Source organism: Excalfactoria chinensis, chromosome 9, assembly GCF_039878825.1.
Source record: "Excalfactoria chinensis isolate bCotChi1 chromosome 9, bCotChi1.hap2, whole genome shotgun sequence".
Lineage (NCBI taxonomy): Eukaryota > Metazoa > Chordata > Aves > Galliformes > Phasianidae > Excalfactoria > Excalfactoria chinensis.
The window spans coordinates 4,540,001-4,560,475 of NC_092833.1; the positions used below are offsets into that span (position 1 = coordinate 4,540,001).

Genomic DNA, 20,475 nt, shown 5'->3' on the forward strand with positions numbered 1-20,475 from the left:
AAATCCCACTGACAATGCTGTACCAAATCCAAACCCAACGCCCCATTTTTTACTCTAATCCCTTTTTCTTCTATCATCTTTTTTTCCCCAAAAATGAATGATAAATTAATTGTAACTGATAGTTGACAGGTGTGATCTTTGGAGATTCAGGTGGCATTACACCATCCTTTCAATACAGCCAAAACAAAAAAGAACACCCCCCAAAAACAAACAACAAACAGAAGAGCACTGCTGTGCATTTTAGGCTATGATTCGGCACCCACTCAGACGAGCATTTTCTACAATTGCTTTCACCTTCGCTCTGTGGTCCCTGCTGAATCCAGGCACCGTGTTTCTCTGCTGACCTGACCTCTGTCAGCAATGAACCTGAACTCACCTGCAATCCTCAGTGCAGCACTTACCCACTTTCTCATAGAAATAATCCTTAGAATTGCTATTTGGTTGGCTTAAATTTGCTATCTTCACCCAGAGGCTGCCTTCCCTGTCACCTCAGGCTGCCACCTCAAAGCAGCCCATAGATGTGTCCACATGCATTGCAGCCAATGGTGCTGCAGCTGTGGCTGCGCTCAGCAGGTCATCTGCTTCCAATCCAAATCTCACAGAAGCCATTTCCTTCCAATAGCCTGTCTGAAGTCAAAGACACCTAACCACACCTGATGGGCTTGAGCTAAATGAATGCATGCAAAAAGGTCTTCCACTTCATCTTTTAGTTTTGTTCTCTATTTTTGAAGCCATAAACATACAAATTACTGAAAATCAAGTTCTGTTTCCACACCAAACACAGAGCTAACAGAGTGAGCACCACCAGCATGAAGCTGCCCCTGGCTCAGCCACATGCCCCAGACAGGAGCACAGTATGGGACCACAGCCCAGCACCAGCAGCACCACCCATCCTCTTGCAGGGCTGAAACCAAACTGGCACCAAGTGCTCTCCATGAGACAGCACAACAAATTGCTGCCTGCTACAGAAAGGCGGCTTGGTGCTCCACCATCCACATCCTTGCCAGCCATACCCTTGGAAGCACCTCACACACAGCTTCCCATACCACACTGCTTCCAGCAACAGAAAGGTGGGACTCCTCCAGCTTCAGGATCAAACAGCACAAGGCGTGTGAGATGGGACAGCCCAACAGCTTCCCAACTGGTGCATCAGTGCTGTGGGGATGAGAGGCTCAGCTGGTGCCTCAGTGTGCACCGCCCATTGCCTCCAGTGCTGCTGCCCTGCACCAGCTCTCCCCTCACCTCAGGGAAACCTATAGGGATCAGGGCAGCCTGACAGCTTTTCCTTTGGCTTTTGAAGTTCTTCCGTGGCTGACTGATGCTCGCCCATACAGAACTGGAAGAAAAGCCCTCCATTGTGCCGCTCTTTCTACCGAGTGTATTATTCTCCAGACAAAAGCTCTCGAGTCTAACTTTTAAACACACCTCTCTTCAGGGCGTACTGGTGCTAAGCCATAAAATCATTTGTTCATTACAAAAACAAAACAAAACAAAAAACCCAGCCTTTTCCCTGAGGCACCTACTCTGCCTGTAAGCTCTTTGTATTACTTTTGCAAACAGACAGCAGCAGCGTGCAGCAGAACTGCCATTCCCACCCTGGGAAGGCTGTGCTTCCCCAGCCCGGCTGAGCACGAAGCTCCCTCCCACTTTCTGACTGCTGCTGCTACAGGAGTTTAAAATCAAACCAATGCAGCCTACCCCTAACCCCTGCATCAAATGCTGCCACAGAAGTGCATTCTCCTCTACAGGAAGATTTTGAAAGCTGCAGTTTCAAGACAGAAATACTATCAATGTATGTGGTTTAAATGATTTTATTGATGTTGTCTATTTCTCTCTCAAGCTCGTATTTCTGTCTTAGTGGAGCCTTTAGTAAAATACCCAAATAGAAAAAATAACTATAAAGTGTTTTCAGCAACTTTGCAGAAGTTTTATGTCTTTACTGACTGCAACCCAGTGCTAGAAGTGAACAGCCTGTGCCCAGCTGTAACCACACAGATTTCAAGCACCAAGCACTTGCTCGAACCAGAGACCATTTGCATACATCATTCAGTACATTTTCCACTGCACATGTTTGCAAACAACTGCAGCTCTCCATAGGCAGCCCAGCAACGAGCACATCCTGGTAATTGCTGTGCTCTGCTGATCGCACCATGGCTCAGCTCTCACATGTGGTCAGTGCTTCTCCACAGAAGAGAACACTGTCCACCGAGCTTGAAGTTTCAGCAGATCATCCTGCACAACTCTTGACTTCTGCATCTCAGACACTTGGAAACACCATTCAGAGCATTAAATATATGGTTCCAATCCCAAATGAGCAAAGACGCACAGAGCAGAATTTGCCCAAACTGGAGCAGCTGACACAGCCACCACATGTCCTACACTCCAGCCCTTCCCCACTGCACACACTGCCTGGATGCACAGCAACAGAAGGGGAAAAAAAAGAAATTAGTAAGATTCCATCAAGACACAACACTTCCTTCCTGCTGGGGGGCTGGGATGGGGCAGGGGGAGTACCAGGAGTCTGTGCAGACACTACAGAGCAGCTCTCAGGCAGTGCATATACCAACCCAGATCTGTCCCCGTGCAAACCAAACCTCACTCTCCTAGTTCATATGCTGCTGTGACCACTCTTTTCTTGTTTGTTTCTGTTTAGGGGGTATCGTTTGCTTACAAATACAAGTCACAGAATCACTCTTTCCTACTCAAGAAGGGTATAAAGAAGCTCCCTTTGTCCCATCACAAAGATGAACAACTGCTCACTGCAGCCCTGCCAGAAGCCTGGAATAAAACCCAATGCAGGTGCTCACAGCAGCCCCCTTCCCACATTGCAGGCACTGCCTTGCCCACTGCAGCAGCTGTGTGAGCAAGGAGACCTGGGGCATTGGAGCCAAGCATCCCCAGGTGTGACCACTGCAGTGCCTCCTACAGAGCATGAGAGGGCCAGGAGCACCCTGCAGAGCGCCCAACCCCAGGACACTGTTCTTTCTGTGTGACAGCAGTGCCGGCTGGGCTCTGGGTGTATCTGGGATTTGTTCAACACCTGCTCTATGCTTTTGCCTCTGTTATGCTCTCCCTGGGCTGACACGACCGTTCTGATGTCAGAATGAGAGACGCTCTCACCGTCAGTCATCACCCCATCATCTGCACTGCCAGTACAGCGCAGTGACTTTGAGACTCGCTTCGCTTTAAGCTCTTCCCCAACCGAGGGTCCTCTGATTGATTGGAGCGCAGCCCCTCTATGCCAGCTACATTGGCTCCCGCAGCCATTCAGACTGGAGCTCCCAGTTTCCTTCCTCACATCCCACTAACACCACTGGTTGGGATCAAAGGAGGAGGGGGAGTGCAGCTGAGGACAGGGAGAAATGCACAGCCTTCAGCCCACGAGGGGCCACACACTGACCTGAGGAGTGCTCCCCACATCCTGCCCACCCCAACAGAGCGTGGGTCACACACAGAGCTGCGTGCAGCACACAGCCAGATGATTTTTCTTTTTCTTTTTTGCTAAATCACATGTTAGAAAACTTGTAAGCTCAGCTTGCTAAAACAGCTCCTCTCAATTTGCTCTGCTTGTCACACTGTGCCCTCTTGCCATGTCAGAGCGCTCACTGACCAAGAGACGGATCTCAGCACTGCCACATCCTGCTGGCCCTGGGATGCAATGAGATCCTGTCTCCCCATCCCACCCTGAAAAACTGCATGGCCCCGCACAAAGTGGGGGCTGTACATCGAGCAGGGGTCCCTGTTACACAGATTGAGAGGGAGACAGCAATAAGTACAAGATGTCTGCTGCGTGCGGCCATTTCACACTGCTGCCAGAAGCAGCGACCCCACACACCCTATGGCTCTCCCTGCAGTCCCACTACTCCAAGAGGATCCCCAAAGCCAAGCAGCCTGACAGCTCGGAGTTCACTGGAACACTGACAGTGGGTGCTGAAGCAACAGGCGTCTGCGTGCCTTGCTGTGTGGCTGCCAACCCTCTGAGCGCTTTGCCAGACCCCACCGGTGGGGCAGGCAGCAGGTCTGCTCCTGTTGGTGGTACTGCAGAGGGGACCCACAGGGCATTTCCTACCTGTGGCATTCACCGCACAACTCCTGAACAAAGGAACAGATTGAGCTGACTCCCGGCTGTTTTCTGCCAGTATTTGCCTGTTCCACAGGTCGTGGCAAAGAGCATGGTTAAGTCATATACCATGTGCATAACTGCTACCACAAACACCCAGACCAGGAGCACGCCATGCCCTTCTCTGCACCTCACATGCTACAAAACCCAGCAGACCTCCTTCCCAAGCAGCGCACTGTGAAGGCTCAATGCCCACCCAAAAGGCTCAATGCCCTTCCTCAAATGGCTCTCCTGCCACCTCTGTAGCACTGCACTGGCTGAGCAGCACTGCTCATTAAATAAGGTGAATGAGGTCTGAGGGGGCCAAAGTGCCTGCAAAGTGCCAGCTCAGAGCAGCAATCTGTGTGGTGCTATATCTGAGAAAGAGATGGCTACGCAGGCACTGTCAGAGCCGCATCCAACGTGAGCATATCATGAATGTAAGCATCCTTAAGGCAGGTCCATATATGGACACGTGCATGAAAAAAGTTGGTCACACTTGGCAGAAAGTTTACATCCAGGCACATGTCCATACCAACAAAGCATCAGAAAGAAGAACTGAGCACACATCGCTGCCCTCCCCACAGCTCCTGCTGAAACCAGTGCACTGTACAGAAATGAACCTAAAATGCTTCCAAGGATTAGCAACTGCTGTTCTGGGGCTACGCACCTTCTTAAGGAGCTGGGCACTCACAAAGTGCTGTACACAGGCTGACACTTTGTTCACACAAAAGAAATCAGCGTGTTTAAGAAAGAATGAGAAACCAATGATTAAAAACAACCCTTTTCAGCTCTTACTCCGTTGATTCTCTCCACAGCACCTGATGCTCAGACATGCATACCAGATACCAGCCAGGAGGGGCTTTCTGGTCCTGCCCGGCTCCCGGCCACTGTGCATGGAGCTCCATTTGTGCCTGGGGTGGCAGCGGCAACTCCTGCTCACTGACTTCCACCCACAGCATCAGCACAGGCAAACACAACACATTCAAGCTTCACAGCCTCGTCTGCTGTGGGGCTGGTGAGACACATCTTGTTATTTGAAGCAAGCACAGCTTTCAATAGGGTGAGAAGGAGCCGCATGTGCTCCTGCCTGCCCTACGGCACACACTTGGCTCTCCCTACAGTCTGCGAGGGACTGTGCAGCCATCACTGCTGCAAAGGAAGCACACAGAGACACTACAGCTCATTGGGACACTCTGTGCTGTGTGCCTGGCCCCAGAAGCTCCTCCAACCCAAATTCCCTTCCTTTCAGCAGCAGCTCCTGGCCATTTATCTTTCCAATTTAGCACAGAAAAAAACAGTTTTCTTCAGACAACATCCATCTGTAAAATTACATGCAACCAAATCAGCTTCATTAAGACTCAAGGAGGTACCGTGTGTTTTACCCACTGTTTTAGCATAGTTTCAGCACACTCTGTACTAAAAGCAGTGATTCACGCAAATGTAAATCCAACAGTGCCCAAGAAAAGTCTCCCACAGAACTGTGTACAGTGCGTACACCCAGCAGACCATGCAGGATAAGGACTCCATCCAAATTTCACATGTCATTAAAGACAACTTGACCATTAATCCATACGGGTTTAGTAGCAAAGAAGGCTTTTCCAGGACAGATGAACTGCAAGGATCCCTTTGATCCCAGAGGTTAAGCATTGATTACAATGGGAGATGAACCACGCCAGGCAGAACAGTGCCCTTTCTGTCTGTAACAATGGCATCGCAAACACCACTTAATCAATATTTGGCCAGCGACACCACAAACCTCCTTTTCAGATTTTAATTCCTGGTTGTAAAACAACTGTAGGGCAACCAGTGAGATAAGACATCACACCGACTGCTTAATTGCCTTTTACTGTCCCACTCGTTATATACGCACACTGTTAATCACTCCGAACCTTCATTTACCAGTGAACAAATGAGCTGTCAGCAGCACATCAAACCCCGCTAACCAAATAATCTCAGCCCATGACACTCAGTGGCCCTAATGTGCCCGCGGTGAGTTTTCATTTCATTACATTTCACTCCATTTTCATTTTCCAGGGGGAGTGACTGGAGGTGAATTAGTGCAGCAGCATGGGGCAGGAACACCGCGGGGAAGGGGAGCAGAGCAGGGTTTGCGGTCAGCTCAGTTCCCATTCAGTAGCCAGAGCACAGCAAGTGGGGAACGCTGGGACAGGTCCTGCATTTTTATTGACGTGTTCTCCCCTCTGTGTAGCCACACACGTGTGTCACATAGGATTTAAAGTGACGTTTACATGGAGAAATCCGCACCGAGTGGAGCGCTGTGATTTACTGCTTGGCGTTTCACTCAATTTCTCCTTAAATTAACCAGAGAACACTTTGTAGTTCTGCTCCATTTCCCTACGCACTTTTATTACACAGCCCTGGGGACCCGCCATAATTTATCACTATCGACTTTATGGGCTCCTCTTGTCTCAGAGCCCTATTCCAGTCTTTATCAATAAGTGAACCTAACACAGAAGCTATCAGAACTGAACCCTCCCCAAGTCAGATAAAAGCATCAGCTTGAACTGAAAAGTACCACTTGGAATCAGACCCCAAAAAGAGTCGGTCATAAGGATTTAATCAGCACCAACTTTTAATTTCAGCATTAATCTCTAATTAATTTTGTATCTAATTAAAATCTCTGTCTGCTGATGCCATCGTCACTGCTACACAAGCAGCTGCTGAAATCCCTGCCCCAGTGAGCCCTGCCAGTGCAGCACATGGATGCCGAGCCCAGCTCAGTGGCTCTGAGCAGGACTGGGTGGATTCAGCCCCCGGTCCTGCCCTGCCCATGGGAATGAAGCACATGTGAATGGGCCCTTTCACTGGGGCTCCTCACATCCCATTGGGTGCACACAGCCACCCCAAAACCCACCTCATATCCTGAGCTCTGCTGGGGTGCATTCTTGCTGATGGCAACAATTTGGCAATCACTGGAGAAGTTACAAAGCCAGGGATAAAAGCCACAGTTTGGGAGTGAGCCCTTCAGACTCTAAGCCCTGTCCTTTCAGAATTACACTCAGATTAACCAATTATTAACTAAGAGTTTTGGAGCAATCCAATCAGAAGCAAGCTTGGGTACAAACTCAGGTAAATGCGTGGGAAGCGATCCCAATATTTGCTGAAGCAAGGTTTGTCCTCTCTCTCAGTGCCTGAGCTCAGAGAAACGGGGCAGGACGTGCCCACCAGTTCTGCTCCAAAGCTTTAGGAACTATTTGTGAGTCAGACAAGTGCCCAAACAAGAGTGAGACCCCCACATCAGGGGGACAGGTGCAGCTGGATGTCACTTCAGGGACTGCAACCGGGACAAGGAGCACCTGGGGCTGGGGGCAGCTCCTCACAGGGCAGGGATGGAGGGCAGTCCTCCCCTCCATCAGCTGCTATAGCTGTTTAGCAGAGTTTCTAACCCTGAGTGGCTGCAGGCACTGAGCAGCTCTTCTGGCAGCACACGCCGGCCCTGTGCCCTCCGGAGTGCATGGCACCATGTCACAGCCTGCGCATCAAGCTGCTGATTGTAACACTGCATCTAAATATTTAAGCTGGGGCCGGTGGTCGCGTGTCCCACGCACAGGCAGCATCTGTCCTCTAATTCCATTACAGCGCACAGCAGAAATGCTTTTCCCCAAACTCACGAACAGGAACAGCATCGCAGCTGAGCAGCACTTTGCTTTGTGCTGAGGCCTTTTGCAGCCTCCCCCCCACCCACCCAGCCAAGCTCCCCACATACACACAAAAATAGGGATGGTGCTGAAACTGTATTAATGTGAGCCTGGGGCACAGAGAGAAAAAGAAAAAAAGAAAAAAAAAAAAAAAAGAAAAGAAAAAGAAAAGAGGAAGGGGAGGGTGAGGGGGGAGGGTTTGGTGCGAGATGAAAGTGGAAGGAAAGAAAGGAGTCAATTTAGCCTGCTGCAGCCTGAATCGCTCCCGGAGCAGCACTGGGGATGAGTAGGGCCCTTTCTGCGGGCGCATGACTGGGGGAGGATCCGCGGGACGGAGCCCGGGGGCCAATTCCGGCCGCGAACAGAGCCCCTTTGAGGCCGGCCCGGCGCGGCGCTCCCAGCAGCGGGCACACAGCGGCCGTGGGATGCGAGCTCCGAGCGTTCCCTCCCCGCAGTCCTCGTTCTAAAAATAGGCCCCCCGTGCCATATAAAGGCTCTGAGGTTTCTCCTTCATGTGCTGCCTTTACGGTCTCGGCAGTTAAGAAAAATGCATCATGCCCACAAGAAAAACAGATAGGCTGTGAAAGAGCCACCATCGGGCAGATAGGTGCCGCGACAGCCAAGCTGTGCTTTAAATCCATGCCCCGGTCTGTGCTTTAAATCCATGCCCCAGACCAGGGCAAAGGACAGCATCAGCAGCAGAGCAGTAGTGCAGCATGTGTGACATCTGCTAGGGGGACGAGAGTGCAGGGATAAGTTCCTGTAAAGAGCAGTGGCAGAGGGAGAAGCCCCAAGCCAGGTGAGGTGCTTCCTGCCACGTTATTTCAAAAGCTGTTTTTCTCTTCCCTGATTCCATTGCTGCAAGAATGCCCCAAGTCCTATACAGGGAACCAAAAGACTTCAAAGTCAGCAGAGCTCTGCTTCATTTACTTCTAGCCAAGCCAACACCTACATTGTCATGCCCATCAGAGCAAGGCACGCACACAGCAACAAGTTCTCTCTATCAGCAGCGCTCACTGTAGCACACTGGCCACTCCATAACAAAACGAATCAACAGGATGATGTGAGTAAGCAGGGGGAGCTGATCCCTCCCGTTGCCATACTCTGCTGAACTGGTACCCCCACAAGCACACACAGACATGGCACAGAGTGATACAGCCCATTCCGTTCAAGGGAATCCTGCCATTAACTGGGGGATGAGCTCCAACTTAGGTCCAGGGGATCTCCAGTGCCCAGACCCAGCGATAGGGACAAAAGAGTGGGACAGAGCCTGGGGCGGCTATTTGATGGAGAAGCAGAGAGGTGGGCTATATCGATATTATTTTTCTTCCGCTGTCTCTGTAAATCACTCTGCTCCGTTAAGATGGAGTGTTACCAGAATTTCCTATCTGCTGTTTTTAATCTCTGCTCAGACGTTCAGAAAGGCAGAACAGCTCGTTGTTAGTTAATAACCGGGGCACCGAGCTCAGCTTTTCCCCCTCAGCACAGCTCTCCGTCACAGGAGGCACCAAGGGAATAGCCGTGTGCACATAAGGGCACAGTGAGGCACTCAGACTGTGCCTTCTGGCCCTCAGAATCCCCATCAGCACCTCCTGTGTGTGCATTACACACATCCACACACAGACACACGAAGATGGGGTTTTAAGAACGGAGACACAGAGTAAGTTTGGAGAGCGCCCTCAGGTTTGTTGCTACAATACAAGGGGACAGCCTGCATTAAAGAAAGCATTTTTTGCTGTCCTTCCTGACCGGTTCTCAGCACCTCCAGATGTCTGGAATTACCACAAACATTCTGTAGGTACCAACAGCACTTTTTCCACGGTGGAGAGTCCATAAAACTGTGTGGAGCATCAGCTATTAGGGGCTCATTGAATAATTCATCCCTCATTGCAAGCCCATAATGTCTTTTCTCGGCCTTTTGTGAGGCTGTTTTCTCTTCTTTTCTCCTTGAATTATAAAAAGGTTGCCTTCCTTTGTTCACATCAAGCTGCTGCTAGCTGGAGCTTTGTCTACGCAAAGCCAAAGTGTGAGTTTCAATGGACTCTCCCCTCTTTGTTTTCCAAGTTCATCTCCAAGTGTAGATTGTGTATAGAAGGCCTTCTTTGTAAAAGCTGGAGAAGTTGTACAAATGTTTGACCAGCTCATTTGGTACTTTTGTCTCGCCTTCCCCAGCGCTGTGCCTGTGCCGGGCCGCCACTTCCAGCCCCAGCCCGGCCCGGCCGCCCCTCCGCAGCCCCGACGGAGCCGGCAAGGCCGCGTCCCGCAGGCCCCGGCCCGGCACACACAAACACAGCACAAACTTTTCACAGCCTTTACACAGAAGCGACCGCACTGTGTGACCGCGGCCTCCAGGCTGAAGGCAGCTCCCCCACTTGAGGCCTTGCAACACAGAACCTTCCCAGGCGGCCCGCCCGTTCCCCGCGCGTCTCCCGTCTCGGACCGGGTCCGACCGGACCAGACGCCCCCGCCGGGGCCCCCCCAACCTTCCACCGCGGTTCCCGGGTGCGGGCGTTACCTCTCTCGCTGAGGATGCCGTCGATGCTGTGCTTCGCCTTCTTGTCTCCTTCCTCCGCCTCTTTCCTCTCCAACTCGGCCTCCTCCTCCTCGCCTTTCCCGAACTTGCTCCGCAGGATGCGGCTGATGGAGCTCACTTCGGGGGAGTGCGGAATTGTGACCGCCGTTCCCCCACTCCGAGCCCCGTTTCCGGCAGCTACCGTCGGGGCGGCCGGAGGCCGCGCTGCCCTCCCGCGGGGTTGGCACCGCCCCGCGCCCCCCGCGTATTCTCCACGCGAGGAGACGGAAGCCCCCCGACACCGCGGCCCTGCCGCCCCCGCCCGCCAGTACCCTCCGCCCGCAGCCTTAGTGAGCCCCCCGCTCAGCGTCCCCGGCGCGGCCGCTACCGACCCCGTCCCCCCGGCACGGAGCAGCCCGCAGTGCCCCTACCTGAGGGCACGGTGTTGCGGTCGCAGACGCCGTCCTTGAGCAGCCTGTCGCGGATCTCCCAGCTGAACATCCCCGCGTTCTCCCGCTTGTATTCCTCGATTTTCTTCTCAACGTCCGGCGTCGTCACCTGCTTCAGGGCACACGGGGCGAGCAGGGGCTGTGTGGCGGCGGAGTCCGCACTCCCCCGGCCCAGCGCGGAGCTCCCCGAACGGCCGCACGGCCCCGCGAGCAGCGCTGTGGGACCGCCCGAGGCTACGGAGACGGCGGCGTTACCCTGAGGAGACAAAACGGCCCGAACCCGCGGGGAGGGGATGGAGGTCCGCGGGGACAGCACCGAATGGTGCGGGGACAGCGAGGGGTGCGAGCTGAGCTGCGCGTAGGGAGAGTTTGAGCGGAACGAAGCCCGCAGCACTGAACGGAGAACGGAGCGGAGGCGTTGCGGGGTGAACCGGGACGGGCCCGGAGGGATCTGTTCGGTGTTCTGAACTGGGGCCGAAGTGCAATAAATGCAGGCTGAGGCGGCGGGGAGCGGCCCGCGCTCGGTCACGCGCCTGTAGAAGTAACCGTCGTTTGAAGACGAAAACAGAAAGTTCGGGGAGCCGCCACTTTGGAACAACAAAGAGAAAAATCCGGCCGGCGGCTCCCAACGAAAACTCGAAAAGTTTGCTTCTCCTTGTGAGGAAAATAGGAGAGATGAGGAAGGGAGAGGCAAAACTCGAGAGGAGGCTCCATGTCGCTCTGCGCTGCTGCGAGAGACGACTTTTTAGCGGCCGCTTTGCAAAAAAAGCACGGAAGGAGCCGAGCGGCTGAAGGGGCGGCGGGCGGAGCAGGGCCGAGCGGGCAGCACCGCTCCCGGAGCCGCCTTTTCTCCCTCACTTCGTTTCGAATTATTTCCTTTTTAAACACGATTTCCTTTCCACATCAATAATAAATCCTCCCCTCGCTCCTTTCAAGATCCGGACCCGCAGGGAGCAGCGCGCAGGACCGTTCCCGTGGGCGGCCCCTCGCCCCCCTTTCGCGCTCGCCGGGCTCACCTTGGGTTTGCTGCCGCCGATGGCCCCGGGGCGGATGGAGCCCGTCTCCTGGTAGCGGCAGAGGATCTTGGAGACGCAGCCGTGGGACACGCGCAGCTGCCGGGAGATGACACAGGGCCGGATGCCGTGGTGCGCCATCTCCACGATCTTGTGGCGGATATGGTTGGGCAGCGGCCGCCCGTTGATGAACACTCCTCCGAGCTGATTGACTCTGCCCTGACCGAGAGGGGTAGAGACTGGACAAGAGGAGGAGGAAGCGGCGTTAACGTCTCCTTCGGACCCAGCATCCCCGCGGCGTGCCGGCACCTGTTGCGCCCAAGCGGGGAGGGCCGCCTGGAAGGGACCCGGGGCCGAAGTTCCCGAAATCCCCGCGTCTCCCCTTCCGAGCTCCGCACGCGCTCCGCGCCCCAGCTTTTCCCCGCTCTCCGTCCACCGTCCCTCCTCCCGCCCTCACCTTCCAACGGGAAGCCGCCGCGCGGGTAGCTTTGCCCGGCTCCGGGCCGCATCATCCTGGGCACGGCCCCGGCCAGCGTGGTCATCGCGGCGGCGCGGCGCGCTCCTGCCCAGGTGCCGCTGCGGGAGAGAGCGCCGTCAGAGCCGCCCCGCGGGGAGGGGACGCCGCCGGGGGCGGGGAAGGGCCGCTCCCCGCTGCCCCCTTCGTCTGCGACCCGCGCTGCCCCGCGCCGGGAGGGCCGAACCGGACCCCGCGGAATCGGGAGCGGGGCGGGCGGGGCCGGGCGGGCGGCGGCGGCGCTGTCCCGGGAGCGGGGGGCCGCGGGGCCGCCTCCATTTATCGGCTCCGGACCCGGCGCGGCTCCGCTGCGGCGCCGCCGCGATTGGCCGCCGCCGCCCGGCCCGGCCGCGCCGCCCCCGCTGATTGGGCGGGGAACGGGGACTCTCCCGCACCGCCGCTGCCCGGGGCGGCCCGGCCCGGCCGAGCGCCGCCGGCCCCGGGGGGCTCCGTGCCCCGACGGCTTCAGGAGTGCGGCCGAAGGGCCCCGGCGGAGCGCGCCGCTCCCCTCCCTCGGGGTCCCGCTCCCGACCCGGGGCTCGCAGCGCGCTTTGTCCGCGAGGAAGACGAGGGGGAGCGACCGCCCCTCTGTTCTCCAGCACCGCTACAACCTCCTCCCTCCCTTCTGTTTCTGTAGTTCGCACCGCCTGGGAGCAGCACCTCCGGCCCCAGCGTTGCGGACGGGCAGGGAGCACCGCCGCTGACCTCCGCTTTCACGGACGGACGGACGGACGGACGGGGCGGCCCCGCGCACCCCCGCGGCTGTGCCGTGCGCGAGGCGCCGCGCTCGACCCCACCAACCGACGGGCGGTTGTTCCCAGGAATTTATTGTAGCATTCAGCCCCAAGTGCCGCAAAAAGAAAGGAGGTGACGTCCGCCCGGAGCCGGGCTGACCGCAGCAGGACATGACGCCAGGAGTGTTGTAAAGGCCGTCTGTCCTCAGAGAGGTACCATTGTGCGCGGCCCTTTATTTACAGCTCGGGAAGTGCCAGCGAGCTCGGCTCTGCGCTGTGAAGTGCCAGCCCGGCTTCCACTGCGCCCTTTATTTGCAATCCTCTATTCAGCGACTGTCACTCCCGAGCCTCGAGTTATTCAGGCCCTTAATCAATCAAAGGGATGAGAGTCGCTCAGGTTCCCCCCTTTGAAATAAAGGAAACAATGTTTTGTGCCGGGCCCGCGGTCGCTTCCCCGCGCGGTTCGGGCGCTCCTTTCTGGGCCGTGGGGCCCAGCGGCGGCGCGGCGCTGCCCGGTCCGGCCCTGCGCTGCGGGGAGAGGAACGGAACGGGACACGGCCCCGCTCTCCCCCGAATGCAGCCGCAGCCCCGGACGCTGCTCGGCCGCGGGTCCGAGCGGAGTCGGCCGCTTTTCCAGAGCGTCAGAGCCGAGCGGGCCGGGGAGAAAAGTTTTACCGTCGGCACGGAACTGGCTGGTAAGAAAAGTTCGCATAGCGGGGAGAATCGGAGCCTATCTCTCCCTGTGCTGCCCGTTACCGAGCACGGCGCCGGTCGAAGTATCGAGCTCCGCTCCTACGGGACGCCGGCACAGTCCGCGGCCGGAGCTCAGAAGCGTTCCGTAGTGCGATTGAGCACCGAGTTCCAAGGCACCGGTGTGGGGCTCGGCGGAGACGTGGGAATATTATTTAAAATAAATACATCAATAAATAAACAGGAAAAACAAAACAAAACAACGAAGTATTTCAGCCTCACTTTGAGCTCGCGGAACACGGAGCGACAAGCGGCAGCTCGGGCCCCGCGCGGCCCCACAGAAATCCCCCCGCCTCTCTCGGGGCAGCCGCGGAGCGCTCCCGAGTTGTGCCCTCCCCGACGGACCCCCCGGCCCCACTCCGCCGACTCCGGCCCTGCGGCTCTCGGTGCCCCCCGCCCCGCGCACCCACCTCGCCGGGGCCGCCGCTCGCGCTACCAGCCGGCGGCGGGACACGGCCGCATCCTCCGCACGAAACTGCTGAAATCCGAGGGAAAAGATGAGCCCCGAGTGCCGGCCCCGCTCCTCCCTCCCCCGTCGCCCCCACCCCCATGTGACTGTCCTTGGGCCAGCGGAGATGATTTCACGGTGTTCCCGTGGAAATGGCTAAAAACGCTCCCGCTAATTACAGAGCTCTTCCAGGCCAGGTGCACTTTTAATTGGATTAGCGAGAGCTCGGTATGAAACCTGCGGCACATCGAATGGGCAGAGAAACTCGGGGCTGTTCGGGACAACGGCAGTTCGTTATAAACGAGAACATTGGAAATAAATCAGTTACACTCTTTCCGCCTTTATGCGCGTACATTTATTTCTCATAAGGGCGTCGGAGGGAATTCCGCATAGAACTACTTCCAGGGAAGGTGATGGGGGAGAAAGGCGCTGGTGTTTGTGAGTAAGGATGTGAGAGCTGGAGTGAAAACAGAGGAGAGAAGAGAAGAGAAGAGAAGAGAAGAGAAGAGAAGAGAAGAGAAGAGAAGAGAAGAGAAGAGAAGAGAAGAGAAGAGAAGAGAAGAGAAGAGAAGAGAAGAGAAACTAAGATAGAGATATATAAAAAGAGAAGGAAAGAAGGAAGGAAGAAGTAAAGGAGGGAAGGAAAGAAAAGAAAGAGGGAAGGAGAGTGACCAATGCAAGGAAAGAAAGAAAGAACAAGAAGAAAGGGGAAGGAAAAAAAAAAAAAAAAAAGAAAGAAAGAAAGAAAGAAAAAAAGAAAAAAGAAAAAGAAAAGGAAAAAGAAGAGGGAAAATAAAATAAAGGAAAAGTAAATAAAAGAGCTTCTTTTTCCAGCATAACGAACGTGTAGCAGTGCCTGCTATTTCTGGCCCGTGTCCCTCACTGCCCCCACAACAAACACAACAGAACCTCTCTGCGGGTTGTGCACGGGCCCTGTGTGTCACCCCGGTGCCCGCTGCAGCTCTTTGCACAGCTCTCCTCCTCCTTCCCCCCCACTGAGAGGGCAGCTGCGCCGTTCTGGGGCTGCCCTGCAGGGCCGATCTGCGGGGCGCAGTGTGCTGCGCGGCACCGGGCGCTGCGGGCCGGGTGTTGGGAGCTGCGGTTCTCCAGCACCTTCTCCTAGCTACAGTAAGGAGGGGAGGGGTGAGAGTTACATTCAGTTCCGAGCGAGTTTTTGGAAAAGAGCGACCTACAAATGGCAGTGTGTGGGGAAGGAAATAAATGGCATTGGGGGGCGGGGGGGGAGGGAGGGTAAGAAAAAAAAAGAAAGAAAAAAGAAAACCTACAGAAAAAAAGAAGGAAGGGAAGAAAGAGAAGAAAGAGAAACAGAAAGAGAGAAAGAGGGAGAAAGATAGAAGAGAGAGAGGGAGGGAAAGAGGGAAAGAAAGAGGGAAAGAAAATTAAGGGAGAGAGAGGAAGGAAGGAAGGAAGGAAGGAAGGAAGGAAGGAAGGAAGGAAGGAAGGAAGGAAGGAAGGAAGGAAGGAAGGAAGGAAGGAAGGAAGGAAGGAAGGAAGGAAGGAAGGAAGGAAGGAAGGAAGGAAGGAAGGAAGGAAGGAAGGAAGGAAGGAAGGAAGGAAGGAAGGAAGGAAGGAAGGAAGGAAGGAAGGAAATGAAGAGAAGAAAACAGAAAGAGAAGAAGGAAGCAAGCTGAGCTGCGACCGATCGCTGCGGGGTGCAGGCGCGGTGCAGGCCCCCCCGCTGCGGGCCCGGCGAGAAGTGATGGCGGCAGCAGGAGCACCGCAAAGCCGGTCAGACACAGCTCCGCAGGCGGAGCGCTGCCGGGGCCGAGCGGAAGCAGAGTCCCCTCGCAGTTTCAGTCGCCGAGGGGTCTTGCCGGGGTCCCCCCGTCCCGCAGAGCCACCGGGAGGCACCGCCCGGCAGCGGGAAGCGGCCGTGGGAGAACATGTGCGGGTCCCGCCCGCCCCGCACCACTCACGGCCGCCTGCGGGGAGCGGTACCCGGCCACGGGGCGGGAGGGTCCGTGCCGGCCTTGCCAGTACTTAGAGACAAGGAGCCCCGAGATTAATGTGTTGAGATTTTTTTTTCTTCTTTTTTCTTTTCTTTTTTAATTTTTATGATTATTTTTTTCCCTGCAGAAACCCAATACGATTTGGCAAAAAAAAAAGAAAAATAAAGAAATTACCAGCGAAGGGCCGAGGAGATTAACGTTTGGAAACTTATGAAATGTAATCTGCACATCCAATCGATTCCCGGCATATCGGTTGAAAGGATAAAGATGCATATCTCCATGATGGATATTGCATTAATAGGCACATAAATAAAGGTTGAAAAGTCATCACGGGAAGCTTTGAACCTTTCTCCGTTGCTTTTATGTCCTGTGCACACGCTTCAGCACCGGCTGATTTTTTCCCCTTTGGTGTCATGTCCTCGTCAATTTACGGCCCCAGCGCGGCTCGCAGCAACGGGCCCGGAGCGGGGCACCAGGGACAGGGTTAGAGATAGGGAAAGGGACGAGGATAAGGACAGCAATAAGGACAGGGATAGGGACAGGGAAAGGGACGGGGATCCCCAGATCCCACCGAACCCCCCACGCCCGGGGAGCACCGGAGGAGGACGCGGGGAAGCGGCTCGCGCTGGTCACTTGGTTACGAGGTGAAAGGGCCGGAGAGCAGCGAGCGGAACGAGGGAGGAACTCCGCACGCACCTCCGCGGGGGGGGAAATCCGCGCCCCGCTCCTCACCGCCCCCGAGGTTCACAGCCACGGCTCACAACGACGCGTCTAATCCCCGTTAATTGCTTGTACAAACACCAGGGTGATTAATTCCAGAGCTATCGCAGTGCATTTCCATGGGGGTTTTACAGCAGCAAAGGGACCGTTTGGGTTTTATGAACTAAAGGCTCAGACCGATCGAATACATTCTGTTTCGAAGCGGGGGATTTCCGTAGCAGCGGGGAAAAACGCGACCCGCGGCGTGCTGTGCCCGGGGGCTGAGGGAGGGGGCCGGGTGCCGTGGTGGAAGCCCCAGCCCAGTTCCCGTGTCCTCCGCCCGCACTCAGTGCCGCGGGGCGGGGGGTGCCGACAGCGGTCGGAGAGAGGCCCTATCCTCACCGAGTCTGAGCCCGGCAATAGGCATCTCTTCTGCAGCTGTGGGGTTTTAACTCTTATTCTTTTAACGATTAACTGGATTATAATCTGGAAGGAGAGAACGAAAAGAGAAAGAGCAAAAAAGAGCGACAAAGAAAAAAAAAAAGTGAAAGAAAAATAAATGAGAAGAAAAAGGAGGAGGAGAGAAGAGAAGAGAAGAGAAGAGAAGAGAAGAGAAGAGAAGAGAAGAGAAGAGAAGAGAAGAGAAGAGAAGAGAAGAGAAGAGAAGAGAAGAGAAGAGAAGAGAAGAGAAGAAGGGAATCAAACGAGAAAACAGAACAGCTGAACCGAGGAACACAAGGGACGAAGGCAGGCCGTACAGAGCCGGGTCCCCGCTCCGTGCCCCGCGGGAGATCGCTCCCCGCTGCCGGTTCGTACCCAGCACCGCCCTGCCCGTGCCGGGCGCTCCGCGGACAGACAGCTCCGGGTCGGCGCCTCGGAGCGCTGAGGCAGCCCCATCCCTCCTGGATGGGCTTGAAGCTGGGGCTGACCCGGAACCCTCCGACGTGCGGAGCCCTCGGTGCCGGCAGCGGTGCCCGTTCGGCAGCTCTATGCCGTGCGTTACACGGCCGGACGGCGCCTTTTTTTTTTCCTTTCGACAGCTTCTTGACTTCAGTGCTACAGCGAAGAGACACGCGCAGCGCTCCCCGCAGAGAGAGGGCCCGCGGCCCCACGCAGCCCAGCAGCTCCGAAGGAAGGAGCAGCGGAGCCGGGCGTTCCCTCAGCAGTTCCCAAGGCCGACCGCAGCGCAGCGTGCAGGGGAAGTGCCCGCCCCCGCAGCCCCGCCGCGGCCGCGTATGGGGGATCCTGCAGCTCCGTCCCCGAGCCGCCCTCGGGTGGAGGCAGGAATCGGCGATGTGGCTTCTCTCTCGCTCCCGGTCACCCGACAGACGCTGAAGTCTGAGTAAAGGGAAATAAAGTCTCGATCCCGAAGCACTGCCTGTCGCAGCGCCAAGGAACAGCGGTGTCACGGCGGCCGCGCTACGGGCACGCACCCCGAGCAGCAACTCAGCACGGGGACATCCCGCGCCGTCAGCCCTTTCTCGGTCCCCAGGGAGGGCAGCCCCCGCTGCAGACCTTTCGGAAACGTTAGGCCTTCTAACAGCTCTACCACTGTCTGTCCGGTCCCGTTGAAAGCAGGGAGTGCTCGGGAAATAACGGGAGCGGGGCTTCGTGCCGGGGAGAATGGGACCTCAAACACCGCCTCCAGGAACCGCAGAAATGAGGGTTAGTACCCGGGGGGACGACACGGCCCCGGCGGCACCTGGAGGGATCGGTACTTGCAGGGATCGCAGCCTGCCCCTCCCTGTCAGAAAGAGCGGAGGCAGCTCCAGACGCCGACAGTGACACTCACTTTCCACACGATCGTGATCCTTAAATAATACTCTGAGATCGAAGTCTGTTCTCAGACTTATAGCGTTACTATATGACTACAGGGAAGTGTGATTTTTAATTTTTTTTTACTTCTTCTTTTTTTTTTTATAATATTATTCAAATTACTTCAAAGTCTGCACAAGTAGCAGCTCTTTTCTTTATTTTCTTTTCCTTTGGTCAGAAGAATATGTTTCTGTCCCCTAATGCCAACCGTGTGACCAAGAACTCCTTCCTTACAACATGGAAACAAAGCCAGACTTAGCGCTCACCGCCCACATTTCTACCCCATAAAATCCTTCATTATTTCCACTTGAAATGAGATCGAATTTTGATTCACAATTCAAATGTATTTCTCAAATTTCAGCTGTTGGAAAAATAAACCACGAAACCAACCAATATTGCTGTCTGTATTAATCGGATGCTTACAGAACAGCAACAGGAAGGGATGTGTAGGAGTGGCTGCTTAACACCCCCAGGTAAGACGGACGTGTTTGGGTCTGGACCTGAGAGAAGCTGAGGGCTGAGATCTGGGTCTGCTGATACAGAACTGTACAGTGGGGGATACATTTAAATGGAAGGGTCTGAGCTATTCTTCCCAAATGCCACGACCCGAGGAGACCAAACAGCCCCGTGGTATTTCAGTTTGCTGCAGAAACCTCCTTGAAGCAGACGAGGTGTTTGTTAACTGAAGATAAACACAGACATAAATGAGTGCAATCACCTGGAGCCCAAATCCTGCAACCCGAACTCACAGACAGAAGCAAGCGTGAGCTGGCTCCGATCAGGGCTGCAGGCCAGTTTTGGGTCTGGGTGCTTTTGGAAGTAGCCATGTGTACTGATGGAGCTCAGCATTGCTCCTTCCCCACAGCTCAGCCACAAGCACTTTGTACAGTGCTGATCAGAGATCAGTGCAGATAAATATGTCTCGTGTAAGCAGATACAAGTGTATTTAGTTAGTGCAGCCATGGCATTTCTTCCAGACAGATCCACCTCTACACTCATCCAGCTGCAGTGGAGCAGATGAGCAGCAGGGCTTTCTGGTTGTGGAAGCTAGCCATCAAATCTGAGCAGCCTTCCAAAGAAATCACAGCCACGAAGCCATGCTGTGCAGCTCCTTCCATGACCTGCTGGTAACACACAGAGAGAATGGGTTGTGTGTGTGTAGAGATCCTGCAGGGCGCTGCCTCTTGTGTGGTTTAAATGCTCAGAGGTCAGCACAAAGAAAGATCCGTGTTTTCTTCAGCAACGTAACAGGCTAACAATATAATTCCAGCAATAAAGGGTGTATTTCCTAGTAGACCAGTAGAACAGGCAGCCAGTTCTGCAGGATCTGGGGTTTTCTGCACATCCATCAGCCTTGGCCAACTGAGCACTGCTGGGATTTTTCACTGATGCAGGATTTCAACTGGAAGCCCACATCCATCCCATAACTACCTCTACCTTCAGTGAGCAACAAGTAACAGCAATCCACTCTTCCACCATTCACAAAAGGTGTTTTATACGCAGCGTGACAATGCACAGGAAGCTACTTTGGGACTAACGCCTTGAGAACTAACCTGAATCTCTGATCAGTAACCTGAGCTACCAAAGAGGAGTGCTGAGGAAAGAGGCAGCAGTATCCCATCCACACCTGTAAGCTGCTGAATCTCAGCAATGTATTTTTGGTACACGAAGAAAAATAGCTTGAATTTATTCTTTGCTCTCTGATGTATAAACGCAGAAAGGAATTCCTTTTCAGGTCGGAGGCGCTTTTGAGCTCCCCACTTGCACTGCCAGAGGACAGTGGAGGAACAGAGCCTGATTCTCAAAGTAT

The 20,475-nt window shown here is 54.9% G+C and overlaps 1 protein-coding gene across 3 annotated transcripts in view; it reads right to left on the reverse strand.

Moving 5' to 3' along the window:
- The window catches only part of PAX3 (paired box 3), a 61,669-nt gene extending 49,186 nt beyond the window's left edge, over positions 1-12,483 (reverse strand). The window contains exons 1-5 of one of the 3 annotated variants that reach the window (XM_072344409.1): positions 12,193-12,483; positions 11,739-11,974; positions 10,705-10,834; positions 10,277-10,411; positions 9,177-9,872 (exon numbers count right to left, since the gene is read on the reverse strand). In XM_072344409.1, the coding sequence (XP_072200510.1) occupies positions 9,739-9,872; positions 10,277-10,411; positions 10,705-10,834; positions 11,739-11,974; positions 12,193-12,277 (720 nt within the window). In that variant the 5' untranslated portion in view covers positions 12,278-12,483 and the 3' untranslated portion in view covers positions 9,177-9,738. Of the gene's footprint in view, positions 1-9,176; positions 9,873-10,276; positions 10,412-10,704; positions 10,835-11,738; positions 11,975-12,192 lie in introns of those variants that run through there. The other 2 variants (XM_072344408.1, XM_072344407.1) reach the window with 2 other exon arrangements.
- Between the last annotated feature and the right edge of the window lie 7,992 nt (positions 12,484-20,475).